The sequence below is a fragment of the Vulpes lagopus genome, chromosome 8 (assembly GCF_018345385.1).
Source record: "Vulpes lagopus strain Blue_001 chromosome 8, ASM1834538v1, whole genome shotgun sequence".
NCBI classification, from domain to species: Eukaryota; Metazoa; Chordata; class Mammalia; order Carnivora; family Canidae; genus Vulpes; species Vulpes lagopus.
Window position 1 is genome coordinate 41806623 of NC_054831.1, and position 19144 is coordinate 41825766.

Sequence of the window (19144 nt, forward strand, 5' to 3'; positions counted from 1 at the left end):
TATTGGATTTCTTGGCCACATGCAGTCGTTTAAGTACCGAAAACTAAAATCCTTTTTACTGAGGAATTCCTTGGTTACAGGACTTGTGTCCTCTATACCGTCCTATCGAAATTACCAGCATTATTCCAGAATATGGTTTAGTTTTGAGACCACTAAAAATACCCCCACAGTCCCAAATGCCAACGGTGGTTACTCTGTAAAAAGAAACGGTCAGAAACCACGTATTACTCTAGGACATAAAAGCAATCGCCCAAAAGGACTTCTCGAACACGCTGCTCCAAGATGCAGAATGCAGGTCAGAAATAGCACACGCGGTCACCATGTCCCCTAAACCACATGACCTTCCTGCGAGAGCAGAGTCTCACACTTATCAACTAAATGAGAATTCTCCCTTTCTGAGAACAAGGCAGGGCAGCTGAGACGAGCGCAGCAGGGGCAGGCGGGCTGCTGACCACTCGGGACGGGTCGTGGAGAGCAACGTCCCTGCGCTCTGGCTACTCCCCTTACCGTTAGAAGATCTGGGAGGGAGGAAAGGAGGAGAAACACCCCAGAATCCTGGCAGAAAAGCCCCTGGCCTCGAAGCTGGGGTTTGGGGAGACAGGGAGGGGCAGCTCCGTGTGTGGTGACCCTGTGTGAACACACACTCTGTGGCTGCTCGGCTCGCACCGAGGCTTTAGGAGAGCGGAGTACGGGGGCCGTGCGCGACCCACGCCCGTCCGGCGAGGCCGCGGCGCTGCAGGCACGCGCCACCTCTGCAGGCCAGGGAGCCCGTCCCTCGCCCGCCCACCCACCCAGGTCACTCTCCGCCGCGTCCGCTTCCAACCCGGGCTCGCCCGGGCCAGGGCGCGACGCGGCGCGCGCCGGTCTCTCTCCTCAGCGTAATCCCTCCGCTGCCGGACGCGCACTAGTTTTAATCACGCCCCACCCCCTGGCCGCTGGCGTCACCTCCGCCACTCGAGCGCTTTCCAGCAGCTTCCAGAACCGTCGCCTCCCCAAACCCAGCCACTCACAGATGCCGGGCTCGGCAGCCACCGGCCCCGCCCCTAGCCGTCGCCGCCGCTGAAACCTGCGACTGCGACAGCTAGGCGGACAGCCACGCCTCTGCAGAGGCCGCCCGGAAGCGCTCCCGCTCTCGTCTTCCCCGCCACGCTGACGTCCTTTCGGGCCCCGCGCCCAGCAGGAAGGGGAACTCTTTTGCGGCGGACTCAGACCGGAAGCCGCTTTTGTAGCGGAGAGGCCGGTGGGGGAGGAGCAGGCCGAGGGGAACGTGGGTTGAACGTTGCGGAGGGTGTCGTGGACCCAGGCTGGAACGGGAGTTCGGACGGACCTGGTGCCAAGAAGGGGAGTGCGCGCGGCAGGTGAGGGCGGAGAGGAAGTAGTTTCCTGCGGGTCCCGAAGTCGGGAAGGCGGACGGAGCGGGGGAAGAAGGGCTGCCTGTGGGGCAGTCGGCGCGCCAAAAAGGTGGGCTAGGCTGGGGGAGGAAGGGGCCGGGACGCGGCTCGCGGGGAAGGGCTGCTAATGCGGTTAGTGAGTTACTGGTTCGTTTTGGCTCCGAGAGGTAAATGCTGAAGAGAAACCAGAGTTGTGTTGTTTTTCGCTCTCCCAAAGAGCGCGGAGGTGGGGAGGGTCAACGGAACCTGCGCCTCCTCGGGTTCCTGAGGTTGGGTTTTGAAACCAACATGTCTTGGCCCCGTGCGTCTATGATTCCGGGCGGCCGGGCGCCCAAAGCCGACCCTCGACCCCCTTCCTCGGCTTCAGGTCTGCTGTGGCTTTACCTTTTAGCCAATTCCTGTGCTGAGCCCGCCTGCTGGCGGGGAGACGGAGGGGTGTGTGCAAACTCAAATGGGCTTAAGGCTCTTCTCGGAGCAGCTGGTTCTCTGGGTTTCCCCATTGTGCACACGGGACTGGGAAACAAGCTTAATTGCATGTCTTTCGTCATTCCCAGGGCCAGCTTTACACATTTCATTGTGCTGTAACTGAGTTCATATGAGGCTAAGTAATGCACTGGCGGCGTCCGGGAGTATCCGTGGCTTAAGGGAGTAATGAAAAAAGGGCGACTGGAGAAAGGTGCTGAGGGTAAAGTGGAGTAGAGCATGGTGAGATTGGAGAGCTAGGTTGGTCACAAGTGCAATGAGCGTAGTATGCGATATGCATAGTAGGATCCTCAGGTTCATACTGAGCTGTTTGGAATTTTCCATAATCAGGTTGGAGTAAATAGATGAATTTAAGCCGAGCGCTTGGCAGACCGCGGACTTGTTTATTACAAGCGTCACTTTGGCAGTGATAGAGTGAGGGTGGCTTGGAGAGGGGGGATTTGAGGCTTCCAAAGAACTGTCCACAGAATTTGGTGACTTACTGCATGAACAAGTGGGGAGTGAAAGTTTAGACAGTCACTCAAATTTTCTATTTTCTAGTCTGTGTGTTTACGGAGAGGAAGATAGCAAAATCTAGGTGGGATACAAGAAAGAGGATCAGGTTACTTTGGTAGGGAGAACAATGAAGACAATCACTGAGGGCAAATTAACCTGTAAGAACCACTCCAGGGTTTTTGTAAAAAGACAAAGGAAATTGTTTTTGGAAGACCTGGACAGCTTACCTCTTGATATTTTTTTTTAATGAATTTTCTTTTGTGGGGTTTTGCATATTCAGAATTTCAACTACCTGTCTGCTTTTCCCGTTGAAATGTTGGCTGCTGGGATCAGGATCAGAGCCAATTTGAAGGCTTACGTTTTACTTTTATAATTGAGAGATAAAACAGGCCAAAAAAGTTCTCTAGTTCCTTCAGGCACATAGAAATTTTCATCAGAAACATCTTACTCAGAATACATAAAGTACTGATTTTTCTTTTGAGAATCCTGCAGAATTATAAGATAACACGGCATGTTTGCTACATACAGTGAAATATAAAATTCGCACAGAATAAAGAGTTAAAATATACTGTCTGTTCAGGTACTAAGCATTTTACATATTTTGTTGTATTAAATTGTTAGTACAAAGCAGTTTTACAAATTTCTGAACCCAGATGTGCAGTTATAAAGCCCATGCTTTCGCCACTCTGGAACCGTAAGCAGTTTGACTCTTTCCTTTATAGTTCCCTTTTTTATAAGTACATTAAGGATAGAGCCAGCCAAAAATAATAAGTTGGTGTTGTCTGTGAGGAACTGAAGAAGTAGAAGTTAGTACCAAACTTATTTTTACGTTTTTGGCAGGAGTTCTCAGAGGGACAGCTTTGCTTCCCAGGGGTCATTTGGCAGCCTCTGGGAGACTTTCTTTGTTGTCACAACTGAGGAGTGCCAATGGCACTTAACTATCTAGTAGGTAGAAGTCAGTGATGTTGCTAAACATCCTACGGTGTACAAGACAGCCCTCACAGCAAAGAATTATCTTGTCTAAAATGTCTACAGTGCTGTGGTTGAGAAATCCTGCCTTTAGCAATATTTCTTCAGGAATGGGAAATTGAGATTCACTTACACTTTTCTTAGAAGCATTTTTATTTTTGAAATTATTCCTTGGCTTGAAATATGTGTAAAATTTATACTTCTGAAACAGAATAACTGGTTTTTAAAGTGTATCCGAAAGCCACATTTTCCCAGGAGGTGGTTCTCAAAGAAATTCTTAGATTTGGGAAAGACTTGCTTGAAATTATTTTACAACATACCTACTAAGTGGCAATTCACTCTGCTTTAAAGTCTTTTGTATCTGATTTCCCAGTATTTTAAATCAATATCTAAACTACTCTTAATAATTAATTTTTCCTTATCCTGAGCTCCAGTCTTATAATTTTGACTTTACTGAATGTGATTCTATTCCATGAAATTACTCAAAGCAAGCTTGTAACGTATAATTTGTACTATTGACGTGTCTATATTTTTGTCTGGTACAGTTCATTTATTATGAATTAGTGTATTGTTGGAAACTTAAAAAAATAGCATTTTCTTGGTGATTTTGGTGGTTGAAAGCAGTAGGGGTTCTGTTGTCTCTTTCAAGCGATGGCACAATAGACCTGGGGTCTTTAAAATACATTCTTAGTATAATGCTGACATAGTTGTTTTAGATTATGCAGAGACTCTAAAAACTTGGGTTTTTTTACTCTGATCAGTATAATTTTTTATTTAAATAATAGTTTGCCTTTATTATAAGTTTTAATAAATTTGCATAGAAATGAGTCTGAAACTTCGTCTTTATTGCTAGTCTGCTATCTTCTAACAAATTTACTAGGTTTATAAGTAAATATAGGTAATTTGTTTTCAGTTGAAGATTACAATTTTAGAATATGTTTATCTTGGGGTGTATAGTTTCAAGTTTATTTAATATATATGCATCTTATAAGATAGAATAGCTCTTTTTTAAAGTAAATAGGATTTTTATTTAATTGTCTATTGACTTTTTTTTTTCCAGGGTTCATTGAAAAAATCCTTAGTGATATTGACATGTTTCAAGTGACATAAATTAGCCAATGACTCGGAATGATGGATTTCCCGAAGATTGGAAATGGTTTGCCAGTGATTGGACCAGGGACTGATATAGGGATTTCTTCACTCCACATGGTGGGGTATTTGGGAAAAGTTAGTGAACTTATTTTTTGCCTCAGTGCAAAAGTTGGTTTTTTTCCTCCTCTTTTTGAGACTTAAACTCGGTTTTAATTTTACCAATTAACTTCTAAAAAGTTATATCTTCCACGGAAATCTTACAGCAATGGCGAAAGATTAATGTATTTACCTCTCTGTGTTTTATTCATATGTGAAAGTAGAAATAAAACATAGACCTTGTGGTTTATTATTCTCTGAAAATATGGGACATATATTTTCCCTCACAGTTGACGTTACTTTTTTTTTTCTTGCAAATAAAACTGATGCTATTTTTAACACTTAAAATTTAAGATTTAAAACTATGATACATTCTTTTTGGAATAAAAGCTGTATTTAAGGCCTGTATGCATTTCTTTTATTTGTCATGTTTAAAATATGTAGCCAGGACACTTTCAGGTGAAAATTGTATTTTTTTTTCTTGGTTACATTTCCATTTAACTTTTTGTAATTTGTTACAATCTAGAAATGTCTATATTTTAATTTGCTTTATTTCTTTTTTAGAATTATGATTCAGCTAAAGCCCCGTCAGATGGGTATTGCCCTGCTTGTAGAGAGAAAGGAAAGTTAAAAGCCTTAAAGACTTACCGAATTAGTTTTCAAGAATCTGTCTTTTTGTGTGAGGATCTGCAGGTAAAGTATTAATCTTAGATAGTATTAAGGTTTTAGCTTTTTTCTTATTCCTTCAGTGTTTAAATTTGTACTTGTTTTGTATATTTTAGACTGTATATTTTTAATACATAGATAATCAGAGTTTCTACATCTGTCTAGTATACAGTTTTAAATATTTCCTGTTACTTTTCCTCAGTTACTGCATGAAGATACTTGTTTTTTTAGACTTGTGAGAGGAGAAAATTTCAAGATGGATTTTTTTTTAATTTTTTTTTTAATTTTTTTTTTATTTATGATAATCACAGAGAGAGAGAGAGAGGCAGAGACACAGGCAGAGGGAGAAGCAGGCTCCATGCACCGGGAGCCCGATGTGGGATTCGATCCCGGGTTTCCAGGATCGCGCCCTGGGCCAAAGGCAGGCGCCAAACCACTGCGCCACCCAGGGATCCCCAGATTTTTTTTTTTTTTTTTTTTTAACCTTGAGGGAGTCTTTGTTAGTTGTTGGTATATAGTGGTTATCCTTTCATCTCTTTGGTTTATAAACTTTGCAACTTAATTAGAAAAGTTATTAATCTCTAAATATTATATACTTAAAGATTTAAATGTCTTTTAGAATTAACTATAGAATTTGTATCCAATGATATAATTTTTTTTATTTGAAGATTTTATTTGAGAGAGAGTATATCCTGAGGGGGTGGAGGCAGAAAGAAAAGGATAAGCAGACTCCCTGCTGAGTGGGGAGCCCCATGCAAGACTCAGATCCCAGGACCCCAAGATCATGACCTGACCTGAAATCAGTTACTTAATTGGCTGAGCCACCCAGGTGCCCCTAGTGGTACAAATTTTATTAGGGGAGTTCATCAAATTGCATAATCTATATTTTATCATAGTTGACAATTTGTGAAACTTTTTTTTTTAAGATTGTATTTATTCATAAGGGAGAGGCAGAGGCGTAGGCAGAGGGAGAAGCAGGCTCCCTTTGGGGAGCCTGATGCAGGACTCAGTCCTAGGACCACAGGATCACAACTAAGGCAAAGGTAGAGATGCTCAACCCCTGAGCCACCCGGGTACCACTATGAAACTCTTATATACATGTTTAGTTCTTGGAACTTTGAAAGGTAGATATTTCCATCTTATGAATAAGAAATCAGATACAGAGGGTTAGGAACCTAAGGTGGCTGAACTGTAATTGGAATATAGTCTTCTAATTTCAGATGTTTTATTCTAAGTAAACTAGCAGTTTATCAGAATCACCTAGAGTACTTTTTAAAAATTTCTGGGTCTTACCCCCAGATGCCAAATTTAGTAGAGTTGACCCAGAATTATAGAGGTTTTTAACTTGCAGAGATGAGTCTGATGATCAGTTTGCAAAATTCTAAACTAAATCATACTGTTGGTGATAGATATTTTTGCTGGGTATATCTTGAAGAAAATCCCAGACGTTCTTACAAATAGAAATAAATTTCTTTTTGTATTTATTCAGTACCTTTTTTTTTTTTTTTTTTTTTGAGTGTCACCACTTTGGCACTCAGTGGGTAGAATACAATGTATAAAGCAAAAAAATATACCCTCAAGAAGGTGGTTCTATTCTAGATGGGGGGAAAAAAAATCAATAAATAAAATGTATTTTTTGTGTGTGAGGTGATGAAAAGTACTATGGGGAAAAGTCAAGCCCGGGGACTGGAGTGTTAGGAAGTGGGTAGTTAGCAATTTTAGATAGAGAGGTAGAGGGAACTCTCCATTGAGAAAGTGACATTTGAGCAAAACCTAAGAGAACAAGTCATGTGGATGTGAGATGGATGAGCATTCCATGCAGGGAGAGTAGCAGGTACAAGGCCCTGAGAGTAAAGGTTGCCTGTGTGTGTTTGTTATACTGCAAGGAAATTAGCAGAGCTGGATCTGAGTAAGTGATACAGTAATGAAGATGGGTCAGGAAAATAATGAGGAGGGGGCTGGACCAAGTAGGGTCCTAGAGGTCGTTGTAAAATAGTCTGGCTTTTGCTATGACGGAAATGGAGAGGGAGTGATATAATCTGATTTGCATGTTAAAAGGATCACTGTGGCTCCTGTGTTGAAAGTATATGTAATGGGCAAAACCTGATGTAGGGGGGCTAGTTGGAAGGCAATTAGAGGATTCCATGAGGAGCAAATAGTGGCTTAGGTGATGGGACATGGTTGGATTATCTATCTATTTTGAAAGTAGAGGCAAAAAGGATTTATTGAAAGACTGGGATACATTGTAGAAGAGAGAGGAGTCAAGAATGATGACCAGATTTTTGGCTTGAATAATTGGAAGAGTGGAGTTGCCAGTTACTAAAATGAGAAAGACTTTGGAAAGAGAAAGATTTTGGTGGGGGGATGGTCAGGCTAGGACCAGTCAAGCTTGAGTTAGGTATCTAATACTCAAAGGTATATGAAATAAGTGGTCGGAGCAGCCCGGTGGCTCAGCGGTTTAGTGCAGCCTTCAGCCAGGGGTGTGATCTTGGAGACCAGAATCGAGTCCCACATCGGGCTCCCTGCGTGGAGCCTGCTTCTCCCTCTGCCTGTATCTCTGCCCCTCTCTCGCTCTCTCTCTCATGAATAAATAAATAAAATCTTTTTTTTTTTTTTTAAGAAAGAAATAAGTGGTCGGATCTATGTGTCTGGTATTAGATTGAGAATGAGGTTAGAGAGTTTGGGAGTCATCAGCATGTAAATAATTGAACCATGAGAGTGGATGAGCTTACCTAGAAATATTGATAGTGATCCAGGGATTAAGCCCTGTTACACTCCCACATTAAGAAATTGAAGAGATGAAGTGAAACTAGGAAAGGAGTGAGAGAAGAAGTGGACAGTGAGGTAGAAGTAAACCCAGAAAGAGGAGAGTATTTTGTTCTGGAAGTAAAATGAAAAAAATATTTAAGGAGGAAATTATTTACCTTCAACTCAAGGAGAATGACGATTCAGCTCACCATTGGCTGGAGTGTTGTGGGCATCACTGAGAACCTTGAGGAGAATAGTTTCAGTAAAGTATTAGGTAAAAACTTGGTTGGAGTTAGTGATAGAAAACCGGAGAGGAGAAACTGAGAAATACAGATGTGAGGTGGTACCTGGAGGAGGAAATTTTTAAGTTGGGAAAAATAACACGTTTGTTGGTTGTATCCAGTGGAGAGGGAAAAATAGAAAGTGTCACGGAATTTCTGGAGAGCTATCTCTGAAGCAGACAGTGGGCTCTGTTGAACAATGAGAGGGCTTGATTTTAGGGGGTTTGACAGCTTATCCAAATAGACTACATAATTTACTCATTAACTAGCTCAGAACAAAGTTGTAGAATGGTAAATATGGCAAAGAGAGAAGTCTTTCTAGAAGAAAACTACTTTTTTCCCCTCTTCCAATGTATAATATTTCAGTAGAGTTCTTTAACTATGGACTGCTGTAATAAAGAAGTCCCTGTCCTTGGGCCATAGATTTTGGCTATTAAAGTTAGAGGTATTACTTGCATTTTTAGTTTTGGAACATTTTTTTTTTTCAAGTGTTGAGGAAAATAATAATATAACCAAGGATTTTAAGTTTATACTTTACAGATGTAAAAAAAAATTTAAAGTAATTATTGCTCTTATTTTTAGAAAGTGTTCTAATCAGTAAGAGCCCTGTGTATATTTTATGAAGTAGATTGGTTTAGACCAGGAGTCAGCAAACCCTATATGATATCCACAAGCTAAAAACAATGTTTTTAAATAGGCAAAAATGAAAATTCTATTTTATAATACATGAAGGTTATATGAATTTCATATTTCAGTGTCCATAAAAATATTTTCTTGGAATAAAGCCATATGGAATCATTTTTGCATTCTCTTTGGATGCTTTTGTATTATAATGGCAGACTTAAGTAGTAATGCTGGAGACCTTGACTAGCTCACAAAGCCCGAAATATTTATCTGGTCTTTTACAGGTAGAGTTTACTGATCTTTGGTCTGTGAGACCTTTGACTCAATTTGTTCATTTCTCTTGAGTTTTATTATAAAATTTGAAGCTCATTGAACATTCTTTCACTTACCAAATTGCAAAGAACCACAATGGAAACTCCTCTTCATCAGAAGTTTCTTGATTTGAAAAAAGCACTAAGATTGCGATTCTGCTTCCGAATTAATAAATTGAAACTCAAGTTTTTTATTTATTTTTTTATTTATTTATTTTTTTTAATTTTTTTTTTAAATTTTTTATTTATTTATGATAGTCACAGAGAGAGAGAGAGAGAGAGAGGCAGAGACACAGGCGGAGGGAGAAGCAGGCTCCATGCACCGGGAGCCTGATGTGGGATTCGATCCTGGGTCTCCAGGATCGGGCCCTGGGCCAAAGGCAGGCGCCAAACCGCTGCGCCACCCAGGGATCCCGAAACTCAAGTTTTTTAAAACTCTAGAGAGTTTTATCTCATTTTTTATTATTATATTATTTAGTCTTTTATTGGAATATTTAGTTTTTTTAAACACGAATTTTATAAGGCTCTGAAGTTATTAGTGTTAAGTCATCAAAGAAAACACTCATTTTCTTGGTTTTCATTTGTAAAATAAATGTAAGTTAATTTTTTTGTACATATTTTTATACTTTGTTTTTAGTCATACCTTATAGCTGATTTTCCAAATATAAGGTAATGTACAATGTTTTCCTTTTTCTGTTTTATAGGAATAAAAACGGGAATGTATTTAAGCTGCTCAAAGACAGTGAAAGAGACAGCATTAGATTTTTTTCAGCCTTAGATTTTAAATGCTCTTGCATGGTTGGGCTAGATGGAAAAATTAATACTCTATGAATTATCGTTTTATGACTTTACTTTTTTCGAAGACAGGCTAACAACTTCTAGTTACCAAAATGGCATATGTTCATTATAAATACAAAGTAGTAGCTAAAGTCAAGGTATAAAGAGAAAAATCTGAAAGCATTAATTTATAAAAGGGAAAATCAAGTCAAGGACAAATTGTATTTTAAATTGTCCCTATGACTGGAGCACAAATCATAGATAGAAAAGTCTGTTAAGACATTTTCAAATAATATAGGGGGAAACCATCTAGGCCCCAATTTTGCAGCCCCAAGGGCCCTTTTATTTATTGTTTTTAATTCAGGGTACTGATAGGATGTGCACACCATGATCTTGACTCTGCTTGAGATAAAGATTTTTTATTTTTTTGTTTTTTAAAAAAATTTTAATTGTAAAAGAAACTGAAATTTGCCATCTTAATCATTTTTTTAAGTGTATAATTTAGGAGTGTTAGATGTATTCACGTTATTATACAGCAGATCTCTTGAACTTTCTCGTATTGAAAAACTCAAATTCTGTACCCATTGAATAACAGCTTTCTTTTCTATCCTTTGAAAACTACCATTCTGCGTTTGGTCTTTATGAATTTGACTACTCTAGGTACTTCATATAAGTGGAATTATACCATATCTGTCTTTTTATGACTGACTTATTTTACTTAGCATTAGGTCCTCAATATTTTTACATTTTGTAGCCTATAACCAGATTTCCTTACTTTTTAAGACTGACTTATATTTTGTTGTATGTATATACACATTTTTTTATTCATTTGTCCATTCATGGATATTTGGGTAGCTTCTACCTATAGGCTATTGTGAATAATGCTGCAATGGGTATGGGTGCGCAAATACCTTTTTGAGGTCCTGCTTTCGTTTTGTTTTTTTTTTTTTTTTTTTTTTTTTTTGATATATACCTGTCTGTGACTATGAGTACAAAATTATTGCTGTTTTAAAATGTTCTCTGTTTTCTGACATGGTAGGATTTAGGAAATAATCTCAAGGTATAAAGTTGAGGGTCAAGTTGTTAGTTGATGGTGAGTGTACTACTAGTTGGTAACAGTGAGAAGAATCCAGAACTTATCCTGTAAACTAAAGAATTTCCTAAGTACAATATTATGAATATAGTGTTCACTTGTATAGAAGAAGCTTTACTTTAAGAAAGGATTTAGCACATTTCAGTATCTGTTGCTCAAAACATACGAACTAAAAAAACTTAATGGCTTGACTTACTATTCTTCATTATTCTGTGGGTTGCCCAGGTAGTTCTTAACACTTCACCTGTTGTTGGCTGGGAAACCTAAAATGTCCACATAGCTACCAACTTGGAACACAGCCCTACCAGTCAGCCAGGATCCCAGTTATTTTCCATGACAGTCTCTCCATGAGGCTAATTGGGTTCCTCACCGTATGATGGATGAGGTTTCTTTAAGGAGTGTTCCCGAAGGAAGGCTCCAAAAGGACTAGCCCAGTGAGTCCATGCTTATCAGGCTTCCATGTGCATCATGCTTGCTAACATCACATCAAAGCTGGTCACATGGCTAAGCCCCAAGTGATGCAGTTGGGGGTTAACTCTACCAAGACATGGATAGCAGGAGGGGTAGTTCTCTAGTTCATTAGAGGCCACCAGGGTAGCAGTTGCCATTGCCATGCTTGTATAGAAGAAGGCAGTATTTTAAATGAAGACACATAGTATGTAGATTTCTTGAATTTGTCTTTTAAAATATTTTCCTAGTTTCCAATTTGGGGAAAATTGGTTATTTTGGTGATTTGTCTACACTTTTGATATTTGGCTGAAATCGTGTTGATAATGAGATTTGAGGAAGTTGTTAAAATTCAGCCAGTTTGCCTCTAAGTCCAGTAAGGATATAAAAATTGTTATGTAGGTGTGCTCTCAGATTAATATTTAATTTTTAAATTAAGAAACATGGAAATTACAAATGCACATTTCTTTATTTGAAATATTTTCCCCCAAAAAATGAAAATATTTTTCCAGTTTTTAATGTTATGCAGTGTACCTGTCCCAAAAAGAATAGCACCTATCACAGAATGTTTCCTTAAATTGTTGAGATTTGTAAGTTCACTCAACGTTAGGTTTTTTACTAAAGCAGAGGTACGTATGTTTTCTTTGTTAGCTACTTTAGTGTAGATCAGATTAAACCCTTGATTGTTCAAATTAACTAGGGCAAATTTTGCTTTAGGGAGCCAAAATTTTGATTAAATTTTGTTTATTCCCTAGTTCATTTAATTTTAGGTTGGTAAAATTGTATTGATGCTAAAATTTTCTATTTTTTATGACATAGATACTAATATAAAACGTAAGCTTATTTGAATTTATAGTTTTTATCATTTTATTTTATTTTTCTAGTGCATCTATCCTTTGGGCTCTAAATCACTTAATAACTTAATTTCTCCTGATTTGGAAGATTGTCACACTCCAAATAAGCCTCAAAAAAGAAAGTTCTTGGAAACCAAGTATAAAGATGCATCTCTTTTAGCAAATGCCAAAAAGACTAAAAATCGTATTGTTACTGATGGTGAACAAGTTTTGAACAGCAAAGATAATGGAGAAGCATATGATAAAACCTCGTCTCACTTACCTGATTTACCACACAGTGGTCCACAGAATCCAGTTAGGACAGCTGATCCCTTGGAACAGACTGAGATTTTGGAGGCTGATACTATTGATTTGGCTGCTGAAGAATATCCTTCTACAGTTGATGTTTCTGGAACTGGAGGGATTTCTCCTCAAAATGAAGGATGCATGTCTGAACTGGAAATGCCATTGGAGAGCAAATGTACATCACTTTGCCAGTCTTTATGTGTCCAATGGAAAAATGCTAATGCTCTCTGTTGGTTAGATTGTATTCTGTCAGCCTTGGTACACTTGGAAGGGTTAAAAAACACTGCGACTGACCTGTGCCCTAATGAGGACTCTGTGTTCTGGCAGTTGTTTACGAAGTATAATCAAGCTAATAAGCTTCTGCACACCAATCAATTGGATGGAATTAAAGGTTAGTAATAATAATTTATCTTTTATATTTAAAGAAGTTAAAGTTCAGTTTTGTCTCATAACGATTGGAGAACATACAGCTACAAATCGCTCCCTATTCCACAACTCTCCAAGAATCTCTATTCACAATAAAGGATATATATAATTTTTTTCAATAGGATTCCCATGAATCCACCTCCCAACCCAAAAGAATTAAAATATTTCCAGTAACTTAATCTACCTGTGTGGTCTTCTCCATCCCATTCTCATCTCCCCTCCAAAGATAATTATTAACCAGAAATGTGTTATATCATTTCTTCTTTTTTGAAATATTTTGTTTTACCATATGTGTTGTTAAACAACATATTGCCTGCTTTACTTTGTTTTTAATTTTATAAGAATGTTGTACAGTATGTTTTCTGGGACCTTTTTCTTTTTTTGAGATTGTATGTATTTATTCACGAGAGACACAAGGGAGAGAGGTAGAGACAAAGGCAGAGGGAGAAGGCAGCGGGACTCCATCCCAGGACCCCGGAGTCATGACCTGAGCCAAAGGCTCAACCACTGAGCCACATAGGTGTCCCTGGGACCTTTTTTTTTTTTTTTCTTTTAAGATTTATTTATTTATTTATTTGACAGAGAGAGTGTACAAACAGGGACAACAGAGGGAGAAGGAAGAAGGAGTCTCCCTGCTCAGCAAGCCGATGCAGGCCTTGATGCTCATGACCTGAGCTGAAGGCAGATGCTTAACCAACTGAGCCACTTAGGCGCCCCCTTTTTTCCTTTTTATAAATACTTATTTATGAAACTGCTTGAATTGGTAGTTCCTTATTTTTCATTGCTCTAGATAACCATTTTGTAATAAATTAGTATATTTATTCATTCACCTGTCATTGAGTTGTTTGCCATTATAAATAGTGCTTCCAGAACTATTCTTGGGCTCAAGTAGAGTGTCTCTTGGGTATACCACAGTAATAGAATCAAAGCATAGGCTCTGGGGCATCTGGGTGGCTCATTCAGTTAAGCGTCTGACTTGATTTCAACTCAGGTTTTGGTCTCAGGGTTGTGGAATTGAGCCCCATGGACCTGGACAGAGGTCTCAAGCATAATATGCTTTAGATTTTCTCTCTCTCCTTCTCCCCCCAGCTTATGTTAGTGTGTGCATGTGTGCTCTCTCTTAGATTAATAAATAAAATCTTAAATCATTGGCTTTAAGTTCAGATTTACAAGATAATGGCAAATTGTTGTCCAAACTGGTTGTACCAATCAATACTCCCATTAGCAATGTGTAAGAGATCTTCCTGATCCATATATTCTCCCTTGGTTATTTTCACACTTGGAGAATTTTGCTATTTGAATGATGCAGAATGGTTTGTGGTCTTGATTTGCCTTTCCCAAATTTTATTTTATTTTATTTACATGTTTATTTTAATTCCAGTTAACATAATGTTATATTAGTTTCAAGTGTATACAGTGCAGTGCTTCAGCAGTTCATACATCACCTGGTACTCATCACAGGTGTACTCTTTAGTTCCCTCACCTCTTTACCCCCACCCCAACTCTCTGCCTTTCTTAAATTTTAAAGAGGTTGGATAGCTTTTCAAGTGTAGAATTGATAATGTTTCCTCTCTTGTGCAATGCCTGTTTGTGTCTTATCCTGACTTGTTTTATTGTCATGTACTTGAGCTGCTATGTCTTTGTTGCTATCTTTGTGTCAGATATGTTTTGCTAAATCTTCCCAATTTGTATCTTACATTTTTATTTTTATAAAGATATCTTTTGATGTACAGAAATTGTTAATCTTTTGTAGCTAGTAATACTTCTGACATTTAAAAGGAGTCTTTTCCAAAATTAGAAAGTCATTCAGCTCTATTTGCACTGGAAAGTCATAAAGTTTTGTTGCTGACCTTGAATTTTAATTCACCTAAAGTTAATTTTTGTGTATGATAATGATCCCTTCCCCTCCCCCCCCATTGCCTAGCCAGTCTTTCCATCTCCACTTTTTTCCTCAACTGATCTGCCAAGCCACATTTGTTACATAGCCTTCCATATATGTGTGTAGCTGTTCATTAACTCTAAACATTTGTTTTCTTGGTTACTTTATCTATCCTAGTGTCAATACCACACTATTTTAATTACCAGGGTTACTGATGTCTTGCTGTCTGATAGTAGAAGAATCCTCACCTTTATTCAATTTGTCTTTGGTTGTGCAGTGTTTTATGTAAATCTTGTACATTGGTTCCCCATTGTTGACCATTTTTCTGTCCCTGCACTGATGCCACACTATTTTAATTGTGGCTTTTTAGGTCTTGCTATCTAGTAGGGCAAGAATCCTTACCTTTATTCAACATGATTTGGGTTGTGCATTTATATATAAATCCTATATGTTGTTTTCCCATTATTGACCATTCTGGGTACTTATTATTTTTCCAATTATAAATAAAGACTGACAAATAATTCATATCCTTTGGATCCATTGCTGGTTATATCCTAGAAGAGATAATAAAATTTAAATATAAAAAGTCTTTCTGAATGGCTTTCCAGAAGGGTTGTATCAACATATAATTCCATTTTCATATGTGGAAGAAAACATCCCAGAGCACTCAGATCACCTTTGAATATAGACCTTTTTAAAGTTATAATTTTGTTGGATAAGAAATGCTCTGTTTGAGTTTGAGATTAAATTTTTTGCAAGTTTTAAAATTCAGTTTTTCGCAAGAATTTTTGCTTTTGCCTTTTCTTCTGTGTATTTTTGTTCTCTATAATTACAGGAACCTCAATACTGAATTAGGTAACAGTTCAGTCGATGATTACAGAAGAGCATATTTCTTGTTCAAATTTTGACTTGAATATTGAATTAATTTTATTTATTTATTTTTTTTGAATTAATTTTAATTATATTTTTTATAAAGCATAGCCACTTTATTTTTTGTTTCTTTTTTTATTGAACCATAATTAACATACAGTGTTGTATTAGTCTTGGGTGTACAATGAAATGATTCAGCAGTTCTCTACCTTAGTGAGTATGCTCTTAATTTTCTTTATTTCACCATGTTGTATGTTCAGTTATATTAATTTTTTGCAGAGTAATTGTAGTTTTGTAACTTGGTTGTAATTGCATTTGTTTAAGTTGTCTTTGGATTGAAGCTTACAGTTTTCTCCTTTTTTGACATGGTCAAATAATTCTGGTTAATGCTTACTTCTTGTTATAGGAGAATACAGATAGTTTCATAGTAAAACAGATCAACAGAGTATGATCAGGCTATATGAATTATTTGTAATAGATTTTGGTGAAATCTTTTGTAGCTTAAGAATAATTAGAGTTAGGGCAGCCTGGGTGGCTCAGCTGTTTAGCACCACCTTCAGCCCAGGGTGTGGTCCTGAAGACCTGGGAAGGAGTCCCACATTGGGCTCCCTGCATGGAGCCTGCTTCTCCCTCTGCCTGTGTCTCTGCCTCTCTGTCTCTGTCTCTCTCATGAATAAATAATAACATCTTTTTTAAAAAAAAAGAATAATTGGAGTCAGATTTATATGGGGGCTGGTTTTCTTGCACAATTAATTATGTTTTGAGGACTTTAATCCTAAAGAAATGAACAAAAACATGGATAAATATGTGCCTAGAAAATGTTTATCATGGTAATATTTATAATAGTGAGAAAAGAAACAACCTAAATGTCTAGTAGTAGGATAAGGGTTAATAAAAACTGTGGTTTAGTTGGGAGTGTAATAACTAACCCACAAAGTTTTTAATGACGCAAATTCATGTGAGGTAATAAAAGTTATACAAAGAAATAAATGGGTAGATGTTGTCTCTAAAATGAGTAATAGTCACATGTAAAGACATAGCTTCATTTATTTCAGGGATAGGTAGAATATCTGAATATGTAGCTCTTTTACTAGGCCTGTGGCTATTTGGATGAGAAAGGCTTTCACTGAGATTTACTCAAGCCCTGATTCTGGCTCATGCATTTGGAATTATTTGAATTAATTTTAATTATATTTTTGATACTGGGCTGAGGGAATATTAAGGCAATATATGGTATAGCGCAGAGAGGAATGAGAATTAAGGAAATTTTGTGTTTTCCATTTTGTCTCTGCAAAATTTATTGACTGTGATGAACTTACATTCTTGGTAATGTTTTAATTTTCTGTGGAAAGATATAGATTGATAAGTTAATAATATGTACTTCATTTTTAGATGGAGATTGTGAAAAACTTACTTCAGAAATATTTGCAAAGATAGAAGCCTGTCTAAATGAAGTCAGAGATGAAATTTTCATTAGGCTTCAGCCTCAGCTTAGATGCACCTTAGGTAAGTAATTTGTAAAATTTAACTGTATTACTCATCTACCATAAAGAAGTACTTACGTTATAAGAAAATATAATACTGTTTTATTACTTTGGGTAATTAGATTACTGGGAGAGAGCATCTGTGTGGTTTCTTGGGTGGCTCAGCTGGTTATGCGTCTGCCTTCAGTATAAATCATGATCTCCAGGTCCTGGGATCAAGCCCCATGTCAGGCTCCCTGCTCAGCAGGGTTTCTGCTTCTCCCTCTTCCTCTGCTAGTGCTCTCTAGGTCTCTCTCTCTCAAATGAATAATAATAATAGAGAATATAGAGAACAGTTCTGTTACCAAAAAAGTTTTCTTCAGGCTCCTTCAGCCTCTGTTCTTACCCCTAACCACTGATTTGTTGGGTGTATATTCATTTAAAATGAGCCTTTTCCCTAAGATTACCAGAGTATAGACCAGGGCTCCCGTGGTGCCTTTTGCAGGTATCCTTTCCCTCCTGGAGTGACCTGATATGTTTTATTCAGGGTCCCTACTCCAGTTCCCATTTAAATTAAACAGTGATTTCTCCCCAGGTCTGAATCAGCACTCTTCTTAGCCCTTATAATTTTATTTGGGACATGGTTGCATCTTGCTCCACTGCGGCTTTGGGCCTGGTTTTCTATGTAACAGAGAAGGAATTTTTAAATTATTATTTTTTCCAATCATAGCGATTGGGCAAGCATACAGCTCTTCTAATACAATAGAATTCCTCTCTTGTTTGTGTTCATACTACTCATTCAGTAGTTAATAGGTGCTATGTTAGAGCAGAAGATCTTACTAGTGAAATGTAATCTTTGCTTTGGAGTACATTTTAAAAACCGATATTGTATGTGTTCTCATTCTGAATGTTAACATGTACTTTCAAGTTCTAAACAGAGGAATAGAGTCTACTGATTCTGAGTGTTGGTTAAATTTTTAAGATCTGTCATTGTATCATTTTGATTATTGTTTTTAAAAAGTACATTATAAACCATCTTTTCTGTTCCCCCTTCCTGTAGTTAAGAAATAAAATATTACAAATACATGTGAAGCCCCCTTTGTTCTTCCTTACCTCCCCACAAAGGCAACTGCTCTCTTCAATTTAGTTTTTTCTTTCTAATGTCTAATTTTTTTAAAGGAAAAATATACTGTTGTGATTTGTGCTTATTTATGTAATTTTAAAGAGTAATTTAGTTTTTGAGATATGTATGCCAGTGTAGGGATATACAGACCGTAGAACAGAATAGAGTACAGATGTAAACCCTCTCCTTTTGCTTATTACCTCATATCATGTGACAGAGGTGGTGATGCAGGTAAGTGGGGAAAGGAAAAGCTGTCTAGCAAATGGTGATGGGACAGTTGGTTCCTGAGAAGGGGGAAATTAGATCCCTACTTGACACTGTAATCAGAAGAAACTTCAGCCTATTTAAAGACATAAACATGGAAAAGCAGAATTATAGAACTTAGGGAAAAAATATGGGTGAATATTATACCACTTAGTGGAGAAGCGTTTCTTAAATAAGTTATATAAAATAGTGGTAGATATGATCACGTTGAAGTTTGAAACCTTTGGGTAAAGATAGAACAAAGAGGGATCCCTGGGTGGCGCAGCGGTTTGGCGCCTGCCTTTGGCCCAGGGCGCGATCCTGGAGACCCGGGATCGAATCCCACATCAGGCTCCCGGTGCATGGAGCCTGCTTCTCCCTCCGCCTGTGTCTCTGCCTCTCTCTCTCTCTCTCTGTGACTATCATAAATAAATAAAAAATTAAAAAAAAAAATAAAGATAGAACAAAGAGATAATATCCTGGCTATCTTGTAAAGAATTCTGTGCATTGCTTTAAAAAAAGAAAATT

The 19144-nt window shown here is 37.9% G+C and overlaps 1 protein-coding gene across 1 annotated transcript in view; it reads left to right on the forward strand.

Annotated features, from left to right (window-relative positions):
- Positions 1-1024: 1024 nt before the first annotated feature.
- The window catches only part of USPL1 (ubiquitin specific peptidase like 1), a 33668-nt gene continuing 15548 nt past the window's right edge, over positions 1025-19144 (forward strand). Inside the window, exons 1-5 of the mRNA XM_041766707.1 lie at positions 1025-1358; positions 4399-4565; positions 5091-5219; positions 12358-13003; positions 17180-17293. Coding sequence (XP_041622641.1) covers positions 4467-4565; positions 5091-5219; positions 12358-13003; positions 17180-17293 — 988 coding nt within the window. The 5' untranslated portion in view covers positions 1025-1358; positions 4399-4466. The remainder of the gene's footprint in view (positions 1359-4398; positions 4566-5090; positions 5220-12357; positions 13004-17179; positions 17294-19144) is intronic.